Genomic DNA, 15,656 nt, shown 5'->3' with positions numbered 1-15,656 from the left:
CAACAAAATATTCTTATAAGTTTCCCCGCTGTGCAAATGTGTTGACTAACTAAACAGTGCTTTGAAAATAGGAAAGAAGAACTGAAGTGACTCAAATACTCTACATGAGCCAACATGATAGTCAAACAAGCCATGCTCTTTGGTTTTATACCTGTTCACTTGTTGCAGCCAAAGATCCAAACTCCTTAATGTATTTGTCAGTTTCTTTGGCAAGCTGGTTGGTGTATTGCTGCTTCTGTTGCCTAAAATCAAATGCAAATTTTCATTAGAGACCATTGGGTTACTTTGCTGAATTTTACTGATTCTCAGAAAAGCAGCAGCACGAAATGCTTCTTTAAAGCACACAAAGCCATCTTTACTCTGTTCTTTATTCTGCAAAGCTATTATCAAACCATCAGCATCAATATTTAAAATAATCAAATAACTCTTGAAAAGGCCAAATGTTCAGACAAGTGAAAAATGGACAGACGAAAGCTCAAGGAAACTTGATATATATATTGCATCCATAAAGGGACTGGAACATGTCCTTCACAACAGTTTCTATCCTGTTTAGTTGTGAATTTTTGCCTAGATATGTCAGGTTATTGCATAAACTATATCTTCACCTATTCCCAGTCACCAGCAGAATATCCACTGTGGATTGTACCTGGCTAATCTTATGGGCCCTGAACTCAGGGTATTATAAAGCAATCTGGCTGTTCACACAAAGTGAACACGATGACTTTGGTTCAATGCACACATCCTCCTACTACTCAACGGCCACAGCGCAGCATTAACCGCACCGGAAATGCCGACTTTCTCACCTACAGGGTGAGCACAACACGTCGCTTACGTGCATTTGTGATGCTGAGATTAATGCGGTAAAGGAGTTTAACGAAAAAAATCATACTGGTTCATTAGACCACACAGAGAAGTGGAAAGCAGCTGACTGTCTCTGCTAGAGGCACATTAATGAAAGACAACCTTTAGGTGACTGAACTACAGCAGAGCATCTGCCCTGGAGTCTGATTTCACTGCTGTTATATTACTATTTCTGGTACATATTTATCCTATAATGCCATCCCTTACTGCAGCTTTCATCACTAAAAACGACATTCCCCTTTCTCTCCCAGCACCCCATCTCACAAAAAACCCACCCCAATATATTCATTACCTAGTGAAACTTATACAGACAGATTAGAAGTGTTGACTGGAGTGGAGGGGTACAGGTGTATGTTTTTAAACAGTGCTATTGCTTTGTGGTTGTGCCACTTTCCCTTCCCTGACATAGAGCACAGGTTTTACAGAATGCTGATACTTCAGGCAACATGCATGGGCAAACCAGATGACCCTAGTTTACAGATTATCCAAAACTAATTTTAGAAAGCACATCTCAACATTTAAGTTTCAAATACTTCCCTATATTCACCTTTCTCAGTGAAATCAAGAACTCTATCTAACAAAAAACGACCTCATCACCTACCAGGAGATTGTTTACAATGCGACAAAACTAAACATTTTTGTGTGAAGTACTCACAGCTGTTGCCTCAACTCAGGCGTGTCTTGTGGTGTTCCAAGCTGATGTAGTATTCTTTGTATTTCAGCAGCTGTTTGAGAAGAAGAAGAGAAATGTTAATGGGGCAAAGACAATTTCTGCATAGTTTTATGCATTTTTGCTTGATAATTCTAAAGCAATATAAGCTGACAGAAACTGAAACTCAAGACTTTTTCAACCTCCTACAAAGACTCTACTTTTAAGTCCCAGAACAACTACTAAATGGTTTTTGCCAAGGACAAAGCTCAGGGTTTCTTACAAAGGATGAGAATGTATACAAGTCTTTAGGTAGAAACAGGCAATTAAAGATTAGTTAATAGTTTCATTATAATAAGTCTAAATCAGGACTTCTAATATTTTGATAGTCTTATGTTTTTAAATGTGGGATACAAACTGCCAGTGATTTTTAAATGTATTTCATAAAATACATTAGTTTTGAACAGCAAAAAGTCATATATCATCTGAGCCTTATTTTCAACCTGGTATATATTACTGTCACATGAGAAAGCAAGGAGAAAAACACACAGAAACTTCAAGGATATGTAGTTTTTCACACTGCAAGACTTATATCCTCAAGATGTTTTATCTCAGCTTAACATCCTCATGTTCTAAAACAAAATATATATCCAGGATAATTTATTTTGCTTGACCCTCAGCTGGGCATAGACTTGTCTTCCCTGTATTTCTGTGGCCTTCCCCAGGCAGACTGGTATACTGCATAGTCAGTAGAAAATACGTCGGTATCATACTTTGTGGGATCCTCACTTTACTAGCACACTATCTTTTTTTTTATCCCTAAACACAGTTAAAAATGCAGTAAGTGACAACTCTATGCAATGAAGAAAACCATACTAAAAAAAAAAAAAAGGAGTACTTTTCCATATGCCATAAAGAGACCTGTAAGAGACAGAATAATATTAATTCTAATCTTTGTTTCATAGCAAGTCTCCAGTGAATTAGTGATACTGGATTTTCTACACTGCTTTACATATCATCCAGTGCCAATAACTGCTATAGCCAATTCTTTCTGTGCACACTCATGTAATGAAAATATCAAAACAGGGGAAAGTTAGTACCTAGTTTTGCACAAGGTAAAAAAATAAAATACTTCAAGGCAGACGTTTGAGGAGCATAAACTACTTACAGGATTTCTGAGGGAGAATAGCACTGTAAGATGGGTTTCATCATGGGTTTCAGCTTGTATTTTAATTGAGCTGAAAAGCAGCAAAACCGAAGTGAAAATCTTTGAATTTTGCCTACAGTTTGACTACCAGCCACTGAGAGCCAGCCCTTTTCTGTCCAGTGGGCCTCCTGACTGCTGGGCTGGGCACTGTCCAGCTGCCCATGCTTCTCCTGGGCATCTGCAGCTGGTCACACGTACTGATAAACACAGGTTCAGGTCAATTAAGCTTCTTTTTTGTGGTCACGGTAATGCATTATATAAAACAAACAAACAAACTAAAGGATAACTGGCTGGTGTTATCTTCAATAGCATAGAGTTTTAATATCTATAAAACTGAACATTAGCTATCCTTTATTTGTTCCAAGGCACTCTCCCTTCTGATTCAAGAGCCAAGGAGCTCAGCGATTCCGTATGTACTTTTAAAAGGGAGAGTAAAAGGAAAACCAAAACAGAGGCAGAAAAAGTTCCGGTGTGTCCTACCGCCACCTAGAGGTGCGTTATTTAACCGCAAGTACAGAAAATGCAGGTTTGCGTTTTAAATAAAAATTCCCTGAAACAAGGCCTATACTTAAAATATTTGCATCCCAAGTTAATTACATATCTATCCTACTTCTAAAGCTGAACACTAGTAGATAATTGAGGGAAAATTAAAAGCCAGCCCTGCGTAACTGGTCAGCTGTACAATTCCAGATGCAGAGGGAAGTTCACCTCAGCGCAAGTCTTACAACTCAGGAATTCAGCATAAAATTAAAATACATTTTACCAGGAAGTCTGTAGCATGCATCAAAATAGCAAAGTGCTAACGGGCTTTCAAGTCATGAGGGAAAAAAATAAAATAAAGAAAAAAACCCCCAAGGACTGAACCAACACCATTTTTCTGTGCTTCCTGTAATTTAGCATTTTCCACCTTAACCTTTCATAATCAGAATACTATTCAGAAAAAAACCAGCATTTCTAGTATCAATTTTTTTTCATATGAGTATATTGCATAGAAAAGTGAAACATTGCTTATTCAAGTAAGCAAGCAGAAAAAAAGGCAGAGCATTAAAAGTAAATTTTGGGCAAAAGTCTTCAGCACTATTCCCAAAGCTACTTCATAAAAAAGCCAAAAGCAAGTTGATAGGACCAGTATAATATGGGTAGTAGAGAAGGTGACCTTCCTGAAATCTTGATTTACAGTGTATGCCTGCGGGTTGATGAGTTAAAGAAATCCATCCTTTGTACTCCTTCATGTTTATATAAACACACTGGAGTGTATAGAGACTAAAACATATATTTCTTTATAGTCTTATAATTCTTTTGGTTTGGATTGTTTACTGATTTCTTACTGTAGCTACTTCTCATTCAAATATTTGATATTATAATATACATATAACCACAAAAACACCTAAACTATAGACATTTGTTCAGACTCATGCACTCATACAGCTTTATGGATAAAAGCAAGATTTAAAACAGGTTTTAAGACATTACCATCTGAATCACACAGAGAAGGTGTCTTGTTCCCTCACAGGTACACACAGAGATCTCACAGAATTTGATTCAAAGCAAGAACTACCTTTGAAACTTCTTAGATCAAGTTAGTATCCCTTCCTTTCCTCAAGGGAAAAGCAGGGCAGCCTTAGCCTCTCTTCCTAAAGGTCAGCAACCTCTAGTTGCTCCTTCTACTGCCCCACTTGTGAAATAAGCAGGGAGAATGTCTTGGCACTGAAGAGCTCAACTGCTGGAAGCCTGGGATTACTCTTCATAAAACAGAGGTCCCTAAAGTCCTGGCCTCACAGGTGATGGTGGTATTTACAAGGGTACTGCGCCACTCATTTAACCAGCTTTTCGGCCCTGTGCAGGGAGTTCAGGCTGTCACATCAAGGCTCATGGCATCTGCTCTGGTACCTCTCAAATCACCAGTAACACTCAAATGTCCCGGAGAGCCAAAGGCTTACGCCCAGCTTACAAAGGCCTAGCTCTGCACTGTAAACGTACTGGTAACAGTCAGGGGCCAAAGATCAGAGCACGGTTTTGAAAGGTTCCCAGGTTACCTCACCCTTTATGGGTTTCCCTTCCCCAGTTCCCAATCCTTCAAACTTTCCAAGGAGTTCTGAAAGACAGGAGTAATCTGACTACATTACCAATCCTGTAACAGAGACTGACTGGATCTTCTACATTATTTTAATCCATTTCAGTGCAAAGTCTGACACTTTGGCTCACTTTAGCACTTAGGCTCCTTGGATGTATACAGCTGGCTGCTGGACTTTGCTCAGGAGCTGCACAAGGGCACACACCACGTGCACACAGGCGTTCTTCACCAAAGTCACCAGGACATGGGAACAGTTTGCATCAGAAGTGTGCGAACTCCTGAGACCACTTCACACTGAAGATCAGGGTACACGTTTGCATATAACGAAAATCAACAGCTCTTTTAGGGCTCAGACTACAATCCTGCAGGAGCAGCATCTTGCCAGCTGTGGCTGGCAATAAACCACTGCAGAAAGAAAGTCCCCTTTGGGAACTGGGCAGCACAGAAAGCAGGGTACACAATACCATGCAAGCAAAATGCATGTTTTTCCAAGCAACTGCTGTCTTGAATGCAAAAGAATCTTTTTTCATCCCAAAATTAGTCTTGTCTTAGAAAGAAGAAATACTATATTAGTAAGAAGACTTTTCACTTGCAATTACAGCATTCCTGATCTAGATCTCATAATGCACAACTATTAGCTGATGAAAGCTGCTTAGCTACTCTCAGGCTGGTCACATGCTCAGGAACAGGTCAGACATGGTTAATGATGAGCCAGAGAAACAATTAAGACCTAACCTGAATTCCTAAGGAGAAAATTATTCCAGAGTTAGCTTACGTTTTCTTTTACTAAGCCAAACAGTGCTTCCATTTCTAGTTAGTGGAAGCTCTCCCTCTATTTAAATATAAAAAAAAAAAAAAAAAAAAAAAAAAAAGGCACAGGAAAGAAAAAGTAACAGTGTCTCAGATAAAAGGTTTCCTTTTCTCCACAAGAGTTACAGAAGTAGTCATAGTTACAAGGGAAATATTTACATTTTTTAACAGGTAGGAGTATTTGAGAAGCATGTTCCTGACAGATCTGTAATACATATTTTTTTTCATAGACAAAACCATATTTGACATACTGGATCACACACTACCCTTGCTTAACAGCTGGCTAGGAAAGAAGAAAGTTTCATCTCCTTCCTCCTCATCTTGCCCTGTTTTTAAGCCAGCTCTGGAAAGCTATTTCATTACCACAAGTAAATCCCTGTTGATGTAACTGCTGGTTCTGGTCCTTGAACATGAGAATGTTTAAGATCACGCAGGAAGTTTTAAACTTAAAATAAAGACACAAATAATTTAATACAACGAAGATCAAAATATAAATAACTTCTTGCCTCTAAGATCATAAGTGCAAATAATGTTATCCCCATCTGAGAAAAAGTAATCATTGTACAGGGTGTAACACCACAGCACTGCTACAGAAGAAAAGGTGAAAAAACCCCACCAAAATCCTTCAGTAAAATCCTAATGTTTGAAAGGCAATGAACCAACTAAGAGGATGGAAACAAAGAGCAGATTGCAGGTCATCCACCTTCTCTGGCAGGGCTGAGAAGTGTCCAGCTGAACAAGTGAGTCAACAAATAGCACATCCAGTTATAGATTAAGTTGTATGGAATCTAATAAACTGCACAGTCTCTTCAGAGTAGGTTATTGGAACAAAATAATTACTTGTTAAAATTACAGCAGTTCAAGCTGCTTCTGCCTGGGGACAACAGACTTCCTCAATTTATTCAAATCCAATTCAATGTGTTTTCCTTCTGCACTTCAATTGAGGGTACTTGACTTAAGACGAACAGATGCTGCAGAAAACATTCCTGGATCAATCTTTTATAAAAGCTATTACACATAGCAACCTAATGGTTACACCTGCCTGGAGGATGGTGATGAGAGGTGTTTCAGGGCTCTGTCTTGGGACCGGTGCTCTTTAATATCTTTATCAATGACACAGTGAGACCAAGTGCACCCTCAGCAGTTTGCAGATACACAAAGCTGAGCAGTGCAGTTGACACAAGAGAAGAAAGAGATGCCATCCATCTGGACAAGCTTGAGAAGTGGGCCCATTAGAACTTCATAAAGTTCAAGAAGTCCAAGAGCAAGGTGCTGCACCAGGCTTGGGACAATCCCAGACATGAGCACAAACTGGGTGATTAACTCATTGAGAACAGCCCTGCCAAGATGGACTTTGGGGTTCTTGAGGATAAAAAGCTGGACATGAGCCTACAAAGTATGCTAGCAACCCAGAAGGCCAACCGCATCCTGGGTTGTATCAATGGAAGTGTGGCCAGCAGTTCGATGGAGGTGATTCTGCCCCTCTACTCTGCCTCTGTGAGACCCCACCTAGAGTCCTGCGTCTGATTCTGGGGTCCTCAGCACAGGAAAGACATGGACCTGTTAGAGCAAGTCCAGAGGAGATCCACAAAGATGATCAGAGAGCTGAAGCACCTCTCTTATGGATACAGAGAGTTGGGGTTGTTTAGCCTGGAGAAGAGAAGGCCCCAGGGAGATCTCATCGTGGCCTTCCAGTACTTAAAGGGGGCTTATAAAAAAAGAGAAAGGGTAACTTTTTATATGGGCAGAGTGTGATAGGACAAAGGGGAATAGTTTTAAACTAAAAGAGGGTAGGTTTAGATTAGATGTTAGGAAGAAATTCTTTACTGTGACAGTGGTAAGGCACTGGAACAGATTGCCCAGAGGAGCTGTGGATGTCCCATCTCCAGAAATGTTCACAACCGGGTTGGATAGGCCTTTGAACAACCTGATATAGTGGGTGCTACCCCTGTCCATGGCAAGGAGGTTGAAACTAGATGTAGTTGCAATAAATTCATCAGATGAAAGTCTTCTGTGTGAGTGTGTTTCTTTAATGCTATTAGTGTAGTTCACGCTCACTAAAATTTAACATAAACCACAATGCCCCAGTGCTGTCTGCACACCTCGCTAGCCCTACTTTAACCAAGAGTGACAGTTTATTAGAGGAATCAAGTACCAGACCGGCCAAATGATACCAGCTTACTAAAAAGCATTCCCATGTCCAAGAGCTCACCTAATTGGAATCAAATATCTAAAAACATCAGTAATTTGGTTTTAAGTAATTTGCTTTATTCTGTCTTAATGTATAACACTGATTATTCTAAAGCAGGATAATACATTAGCAGAGAAAAACAGTAATTGAAGTACTGTGGGAAGGAGAAAACAAAATGAGGATGGGGGGTGAAGATTGTCCTCAGAGCTCTAAAGACTAAAGACTCTTTAAGCATAGAAGAGCAGTAAAACATCCAGTCTTGTAACCTTTTCTCTAGATTTTATTACAGCTTCTAGCATTTCTAAATAGAATTATGCCCCAAAGTGACCAGGAACATCAGCAACAATGTCTGGACTTCAGGATCTGCCTTCATTTTTTTCAGTGCTTTTGTAATTATTTCATGCTAATGTACTCCCATCTAAAATGGTCTTTCAAGAACATTGTGAAGAGGAACTGAAGTAATGCCTGTTCTTCTAATGTGGGCATAGAATACACTAAATACACATTGGTTAAGTGCACAATAACTGATCATGTGATCAAGCATTACAGCTCAGCCAAGGCGAAGTCATTAAATCAAGCTACAATCACTTTATATTTATATCCTAAAGTGTCCCTGGTAACTCCCTGAAACCCCAAAGGTTGAATGTTTCTCTAAAGAATACCAGTCAGTTATTAAGTTATGAAAATGAGGCACAGTTCTGCAGTAAACTGCAGCTACACAAACACCATAAACCCAACCCACTTACATGAAGAAAGTTTGGTTTTTTTAAGAGGACAGGTCATTACTACAGGAAGCTAACTCAGAAGCTAACATGGAAGCAATGCACACAACACATCACTGACTAGTCAACACAAACAAGTCGCTGATACTCCGGGGGTTACTCACAATCAACCACTGACCTGGGTTTATTCTGAGCCCTAACTGGAGTGCAGCTTCCAGCACAGCAGTTTTATAGATTTGATAGAGGGCTCTCTGTATTATCAGACTGCTATGCAATCTCCTCCTCTCCTGTCCGCAAGGAGGAAAGATTCAACAGAACTGAGCAGGAACAGGTACTTTAAGTACCCTAGAGAGACTCTGAAATATAACTCTCTAGAGATAGGAAGGAGCATGAGGACCCTGGCCATATCCCTTCTCCCCTGCTGAAAAATGCAGGCTGTTTTGCAAAAGTCATCTTGTCAAGGTGAGTCCATTTATACTTGCTCCATCAGCAAAAGCAAGAGTTGCAGTAAAAATTGTGGATGTCTTCCCTGGACACCTTGTTATTTGTAAATTGTGGTTTTACAATTGTTATTTAAACTGCTTCCAAACTAAGATGGCTTAATTTACAAAGGTCTTTCTTCCCCACCCTGCCCAGACTAGTTACCTAAGGTAATGTAATACAGTGTAGGTCAAGGAAAAAAATCTACCTTTTCTGCACATAATAACACAAGCAGTGTGCTGGGGTGTACAAGGAAGATCCATTTTTCACTCTATTTTCCTGCTAGCATAAATAAATCCCTGTCCCTCTTGTTGAATATCATCCAAATCAGACACTGTTTCATATGTAATTTTCCATAGAACCAAAATATTTTAACAAACAGGACAAAACAGAAAAATATTAACAAACTCCAGATTCATAAACAAATCTGTGAGGCAAACTACCTTAAATATATATATGTGCTACTTTACATAGAAGAAAGCCTTTAGTAACTGCATGCAAATGGTTCAGGCTTGAAGTTTTCAGAAATTTTTTATTTCTAAAAGAACTATGGACTTCATAACTTCACCTCATTGCAGAAAGACAAGCATTTACAAAGACCCAAAATAGATGAATTTCTCCTCAATTCCTCTGCCTTGAAAAAGTCCACAAAATGGAGGACCATAATGGGAGCTTAAAATCCCTAAATAACCAGACTTTTCCAGGTTTTACAGAAACTTCATTTCAAATCCAAGAAACCTTTCTGACAAAAGCAACAATAATACAAAATTTGTTCCATAAAGTTAAATCTGATTAACTGCAGCGAGTTGGAAATTTCTAACAATATCATCATTAGAAGTCTCAACCAGCTCTACTTCAAGCCTATTTGCTTTAAAACCACACCTGTACAAAACCACACTTTATATAACAGGATTCTGTTTTCATACAGGCTCTGACTTTAACACCTCAGCGATTTCATTTATTTTCCATGTGCCCCTCTGTGTTCTTTAGCTAAGAGTAATCATGAGAACCTGTTGGTGACATAGTTTTTAATTAACGTTTCAGCTTGTTTTAGATGAACATTTCAGCTACTTACTGGGCTTAAACGACAGCAAAAAGGCATCTCTCAATATTCTTAATTTTTTTCCAGGGTTTAATCTATGTTTAGGATTTTCTACAGTTATATAAAGTTAATGGGAAAGTCATATGATTGATCTAATTCTCCTTCAATTTTAACAACACTCAGTGAAAACACTGGCTTATACAAAACTTGAGATGCAACAGAAATTGAACAAAATTGTTGTCACAGGACAAGTATCACATGACAGAGGGATGTCTGCTGGCTTAAGCTGGCCTTCTGGGAATGTGCTCTATATGAATTGGTGTTTGTGCTACCTCAACAAATAGCAAAGAAAGTCAGCAGAAAGCAAAAGTTCTTATAAGAAAGAATCTCTCAAAGTCAGACTCCCTCTGGCCATATGTGGATCGTGGTTATTGAATTTTATTTAATTTTTATTATCTTGCAGTATTCAGAATATGTTTCTCCAGCTGGACTTATTTTCAGTGTGCATGAACAAGCCAAATATTCTATCACTGACCTTGCCAATACTGAGCAAGGGTAGATTATGCCATTCTTACTTGCTTTGCAACTACCTCTGCACAAAATCCTGACACGACCTGGAAGAGCTGAGAAGTGAAGCGAAGGAATATGAATGCATCACTTCAGCTAGCATAGCTTCTCCAACTGTTTGATTACTGTTTGCAAACCAGAAATGTTTTAGAACTCAAAGACTGAGTGTATTTTACCAATGTTAGTCTTTGTTCTGTGTTCCCAAGCAAAAGGCAGCATTCTAAACTGCTTCTAAAGCAACAGCTCCCAAAGACCAGCTTAAGATGCCAGTGAAGACTTGACAGTTATATATCTAGGCTGCATCCTTCTTGCTTTTCTTTGGGGGTTGCTCTGAGTGACATATTTGGTAGGTACAAATAAAATATCAGAAGCTAAGCAAACCAAAGGCATACTAATCTGCTTCCTCAATGACCCACACATGGGAGAATGATTTAAGAATTATGTGGGGGGAGGAAAAAGCATGTCTGGCTACTTCTTGCACAGTTCCTGTCAGAGACATGAGTCAAATCTTTCCAGCTGAGCAGAAGAGGCACCTATTCCTCTAACTATATCCTTCCTACATTTATAACTGTGGAGTTCTTCTCCCTGTAGAGGAATGCAACTCCCATTTTGCTCCCTCTTGGGAACATCTTTTTAAATAAAATGCCTTCCCTCTTTTTGCCACACACAGAGAATCAATTTTTTAAAATGCAGAAAACAGTCAATTTCAAGGAAATGCTCCCCTTCATCTTCAGTTGTAAGAAGTCTGAAAGCAACATATTTTAAAGACTTTAAATTATACTTTTTGTTTGTTTTGCTTAATCCACTTTCACCTTTCCACTTGTTGAAAGAGATCACATTTATGCAATTGTATGCCCTTCAAGAGGAGGAGGTAAAAAAAAAAAAGAAAAAACCCCAGTCACATATGTATTCAATGCTCTCATTCTCCTAGGCATATCCCAGTACGCCTGGTAGAAATACAGATTTGTAAGCAGGCAGGACTTGTTTTGTCACAAAGAAATATATTTTACTAGCTCACCTTGTATCTGTGCATCACACTTATTCCTTGTCTATCCAGTTGCTGTAAATGAGTGAGCAACACGAAATATTTCAAGGAAATACTGAAAGAAGGCATTGAGATTTATCTCAAGAGCAGCTGCCATTAAACTGCCACATAAGTGAGACTGGAATCTATGAAACCCAGTTCTAGAACTACTGCTCCTTCAGTAAACACTGATTAAACCACCTTGATAATAGGTTCTCCATCTTCAAAGCCCAGACACATTGGAGCTTTACACCCCATAGGTATTCTTCCATATATTCTCTTCTCCATACTCCTGTTCTTCACATCCAGAAAGTTAGGGAAAAACCTCAACCACCTTTAAATGCACTGGACTTCTGAAATATGAAATGTAGGTCATCTAGATTTTATAATCAGATATAAGATAGGCCTGGAATGAGACTTACAGTTACTTTGGACTCAATTCCAGACAGACAGACCTTGAAACCTTAATTATCAGTTGTGTTCTCTAAGACAAATTTAGCAGCTGCCCAAGTCTAGCTCATTATATGCTTCTTTGGTTTTATTATTTAAATCTGAAATTTCCCTAGCTGTTTGTAGATCTGTTTCTCATCACTGTTAACACGAACCTGAAACCAAACCAGTGAGACATGGCTTGCAGGCATTGCTGACCTCTCCGAGGTTCAGCACACAATGCTGCAGCTCATTCAAGCACATGTGATTCAGGCTCCCCATGTGTTACAGCACTTCTCAGAGTCACAGGTCCCTAAGCCTGCAGGTTTCTTCCCATTTGACCTGGAACTTCCTGTAGCTCAAACTTTCCAACAGAAAGCTGGACAGGTATTGCACATGGGAACAAAAAAGCTAGAAAAGTGTACATAAGCCCTTAGAGAACTCAGTCCAGGAAACATGTTCTCAATGTTCATAGGATCCAGATCCTCATAAAATCTAACAGAGAATGGACTAAAAGAGTAACTGAGTGGTTACAGTTCAATCAGATCTGCAGAAAAGTAAGGGATGGAATCCAGCTGTGTAGCTACCAGAACCATAAAAGTGCTTGGCTATAGCTTTTGAAGGCAAATCTCCTGTTTCTGAAGCCAGGTAGCAGTGGGGCTAAGAGACATTTGGACTTGGGTCTTGGAATGGCAGATGCACCTGCCTATTGCTCAGACTTCAGGTGTCTAAATTTCAAAATGCAAAAGACAGCAGGATTGCATGTCTTTCTGGCATTTCTCCTTCTATCTAAGCCTGAGCAGCTTGCTTTTAGTATGCCTTGTTTGTCACAAAGGGGAGAAGACACACAGTAGAAGGAAGAGAAGAGATGGAAAAGAAAGGATGAGATTAAGGAATTGCTGCGTCCAGTATACAATGGTTAATTATGTTCAGCAACTGTCTTCACAATGCTCCAGTTTCAATCACTGATCTGACTTTATGTTTTCACCTGACAAACAAAAATTTTTTGCATCTTGGAGCCTCAGTGTCTGTCACAGGTCGGCAGTTGCCTCTGGAGGACCAACTTAGATGCCAAGAGACTGAAAGAATTCACTGAGCAGACTTTAAGAAATCAAGCATAAGGACTTTTAGAGAGCCAACTTCTTAATCTTGTATTGAGGAAATACAACCCTGATCTACAGAAACTTTTCAATAAAGCAAAATTGTAATTTTTGTTCCTGTCTATTGAGATCTTAAGAAATTCTACCTGGAAGTATACAAAAAATGTAGCTGAAAAAATGGGCAAAACCCTAATCTGTGCTAAACTAACTGTGCCACTAACTTGTGCTAAAAATACCAACTCCTTGAACTTGTCTTGCAAAACAAAGATCAATATTTTAATAGAAACTGACATGCCCAACTGATCATTATTCATTTGAAGTTTTAATAATAAAACACTTCTTTCTGAATGCACTCTGCATCCCAAACAACATAAAACACATGCGTGCCAAAACTAGGCACATACTGTTCATGGATACCTCCCTTCTGATGAACAGTATACTTTGCATAATTTGTGAATCAAGTTGTATTTGCCACACACACACACACACACACACAAGAGGAAGCTGCAAGGCCACAGCTTCTGTCCCTGCTAAACAATTAAAGCTTCAGCAAATACTTGATGCAGTCCTTGCTCAGCAAACATGTCAGCCAATCTTTAGGTGCCATATAACTGGCCAGGACAAAACTGGTGAATATAAAGTGACGCTATACTTCCCCATGGCAGATCACACATATACGAAGGACTGAACATGCTGCGCAGGGTGCCACAAATGTGCTAAATGAGTGGGTAGAGTCAGAGTGAACTCCCATGAATGAATCTGAGAAACTCACCTTGAATGGGGGCACTACTAAAGTTTTATAAAAAAATGCATAAATGCAACTTACAGCACTGCGTGATCTTCTGGATGTTAGAAGTTATGCGTTGGGCTAGTTGATTAGGATCCCCAAAACCCGGTCCGTACGACATGGCTGAGTAGAGTTGCTGTAAAGATCATCCACAATGGGAAACAGTCAGACAGTCTCTACCTATAAAAAACAACAGTTTTGATCATGGGCTTATAAAGGTCTTCACCATCTTAAAGAAGAATACATAGGAAAAGATTAAAGAAAACTCCATATACTAATGCTTACTGTCTCCAAAAACACAGTACTTCAAGGACACAATTTAAGGGAACACTTTCTTTAAAAAGTATCAAATAGGAATATGACGTCCTTTTTGAATTTCCTACAATAGCTCTTACTATTGAGATTCTTAGTAATACACACAGCTTAAGATCTGCAATTACTCTACAAGAGCCACATCATAGAAACTACATCCTTTGTCAGACTTCTTACGTATTTTCCCCACTGTAATCAAAGAAAGAGTATACATTTTCATTTGTTGCTATTCCAGAAGAAAATTGATGTTTAACCTGAGAATGCCAAATCCTCTAAAGAATTATGTCCCAAACTAATCATATTGTTATTTCCATACCCTGCGTCACCCATCCCGGCCACGCCAGGCAGGCTCCCGGTGGCCACCTCGGAGGAGGGGAGTAGAGAGGAGGAACTTTGGAGCACACAGAGGTTTGCCAGACCAATTTAGGGGAGGCGGAGGGGGTCTAGCAGGCCGTGGGGTCTCAGTGGGGTGGAAGCCTGTGTACCCCTATGAGGTTGTGAGCTATGCTGGTGATGGTACATGCCTTTGGTAGGGTCTCCCATGCCACACAGGTCAAAACCAAAGGGTCAGATATAATATGGCCATGGGCAGGATGAGCTCGTTAGCCTTCTGGCAACCCTCCTAGGAGAAGGACAACTCTAATTTCCAAACCCGGGCAGATGGAGTTCGCTTAGCCCTGTAAGGCCATCCATCTAAGAGGTCACTCTAATCAAACCTACATCCTGAGGACGTCGCTGCCACCGTCCAAGCTCACTCGGCCCTGGCAGATGAACCTTAGGATTAAAGGGTGGGTTCAGTTCCGCGCATACTGCGTCTCACCTAAAAAATCCATTGCGCAGGCTTGAAGGCTTTACCCACATTTGCAAAGCCCTGCAGCGATGGGTGAGGGTTGAAATGGCAGGTGAAAGGTGCACTGGAAGCCGCAGACCCAACCCTGCATGCAGGCGGTTCAGGACATTGGTCGCTAGAGACTGACCCCGGAGATGACAGTCTCTTGGGGCAGCACCCTGAATGACCAAGCAGCCTTTTCAAGGACAGCACTGATTGGTCCACTCGGAGAGGGGCCTAGAAAAGGTGGCCTAAAGAAAGCTCATCTCCCCCTTCACCCGGTTGGTTAACCGCGGCCAACGGGCATCTTCTACAAATGTGGTCGCACAAAGAACAAAAGACAAAGGCACACACCTGCCTCCAAAGGTGTACCCAAATTAACTCTAGCATGTTGGAATATCAGAACCATGCTTGATTCTGCGGATAGCGGACGTCCTGAGCATCGTTCTGCCCTAATTGTCCATGAACTGTCATGTCTCCACATTGATACTGCTGCTCTCAGTGAAGTTTGCCTTCACAAGGAAGGTAGCCTCAGAGAACAGGGTGCCGGTTACACCCTCTTTTGGTCAGGT

General features: G+C 40.1%; 1 protein-coding gene across 5 annotated transcripts in view; it reads right to left on the bottom strand.

The window, feature by feature from the left end:
* Nucleotides 1–15,656, bottom strand: part of STX7 (syntaxin 7) — a 36,846-nt gene that overhangs the window by 14,696 nt on the left and 6,494 nt on the right. For all 5 annotated transcript variants that reach the window (XR_004356254.1, XM_032683789.1, XM_032683790.1 and 2 more), the window contains 3 exons: nucleotides 13,983–14,123; nucleotides 1,517–1,586; nucleotides 152–242 (listed from right to left, as the gene is read on the bottom strand). Coding sequence is in view for 4 of the 5 variants with exons in the window: in XM_032683789.1 (XP_032539680.1) it covers nucleotides 152–242; nucleotides 1,517–1,586; nucleotides 13,983–14,064 (243 nt within the window). In the remaining variant the exon portion in view is untranslated. The remainder of the gene's footprint in view (nucleotides 1–151; nucleotides 243–1,516; nucleotides 1,587–13,982; nucleotides 14,124–15,656) is intronic.

Source organism: Chiroxiphia lanceolata, chromosome 3, assembly GCF_009829145.1.
Source record: "Chiroxiphia lanceolata isolate bChiLan1 chromosome 3, bChiLan1.pri, whole genome shotgun sequence".
NCBI classification, from domain to species: Eukaryota; Metazoa; Chordata; class Aves; order Passeriformes; family Pipridae; genus Chiroxiphia; species Chiroxiphia lanceolata.
This window is presented reverse-complemented; position numbering and strand designations above follow the sequence as displayed.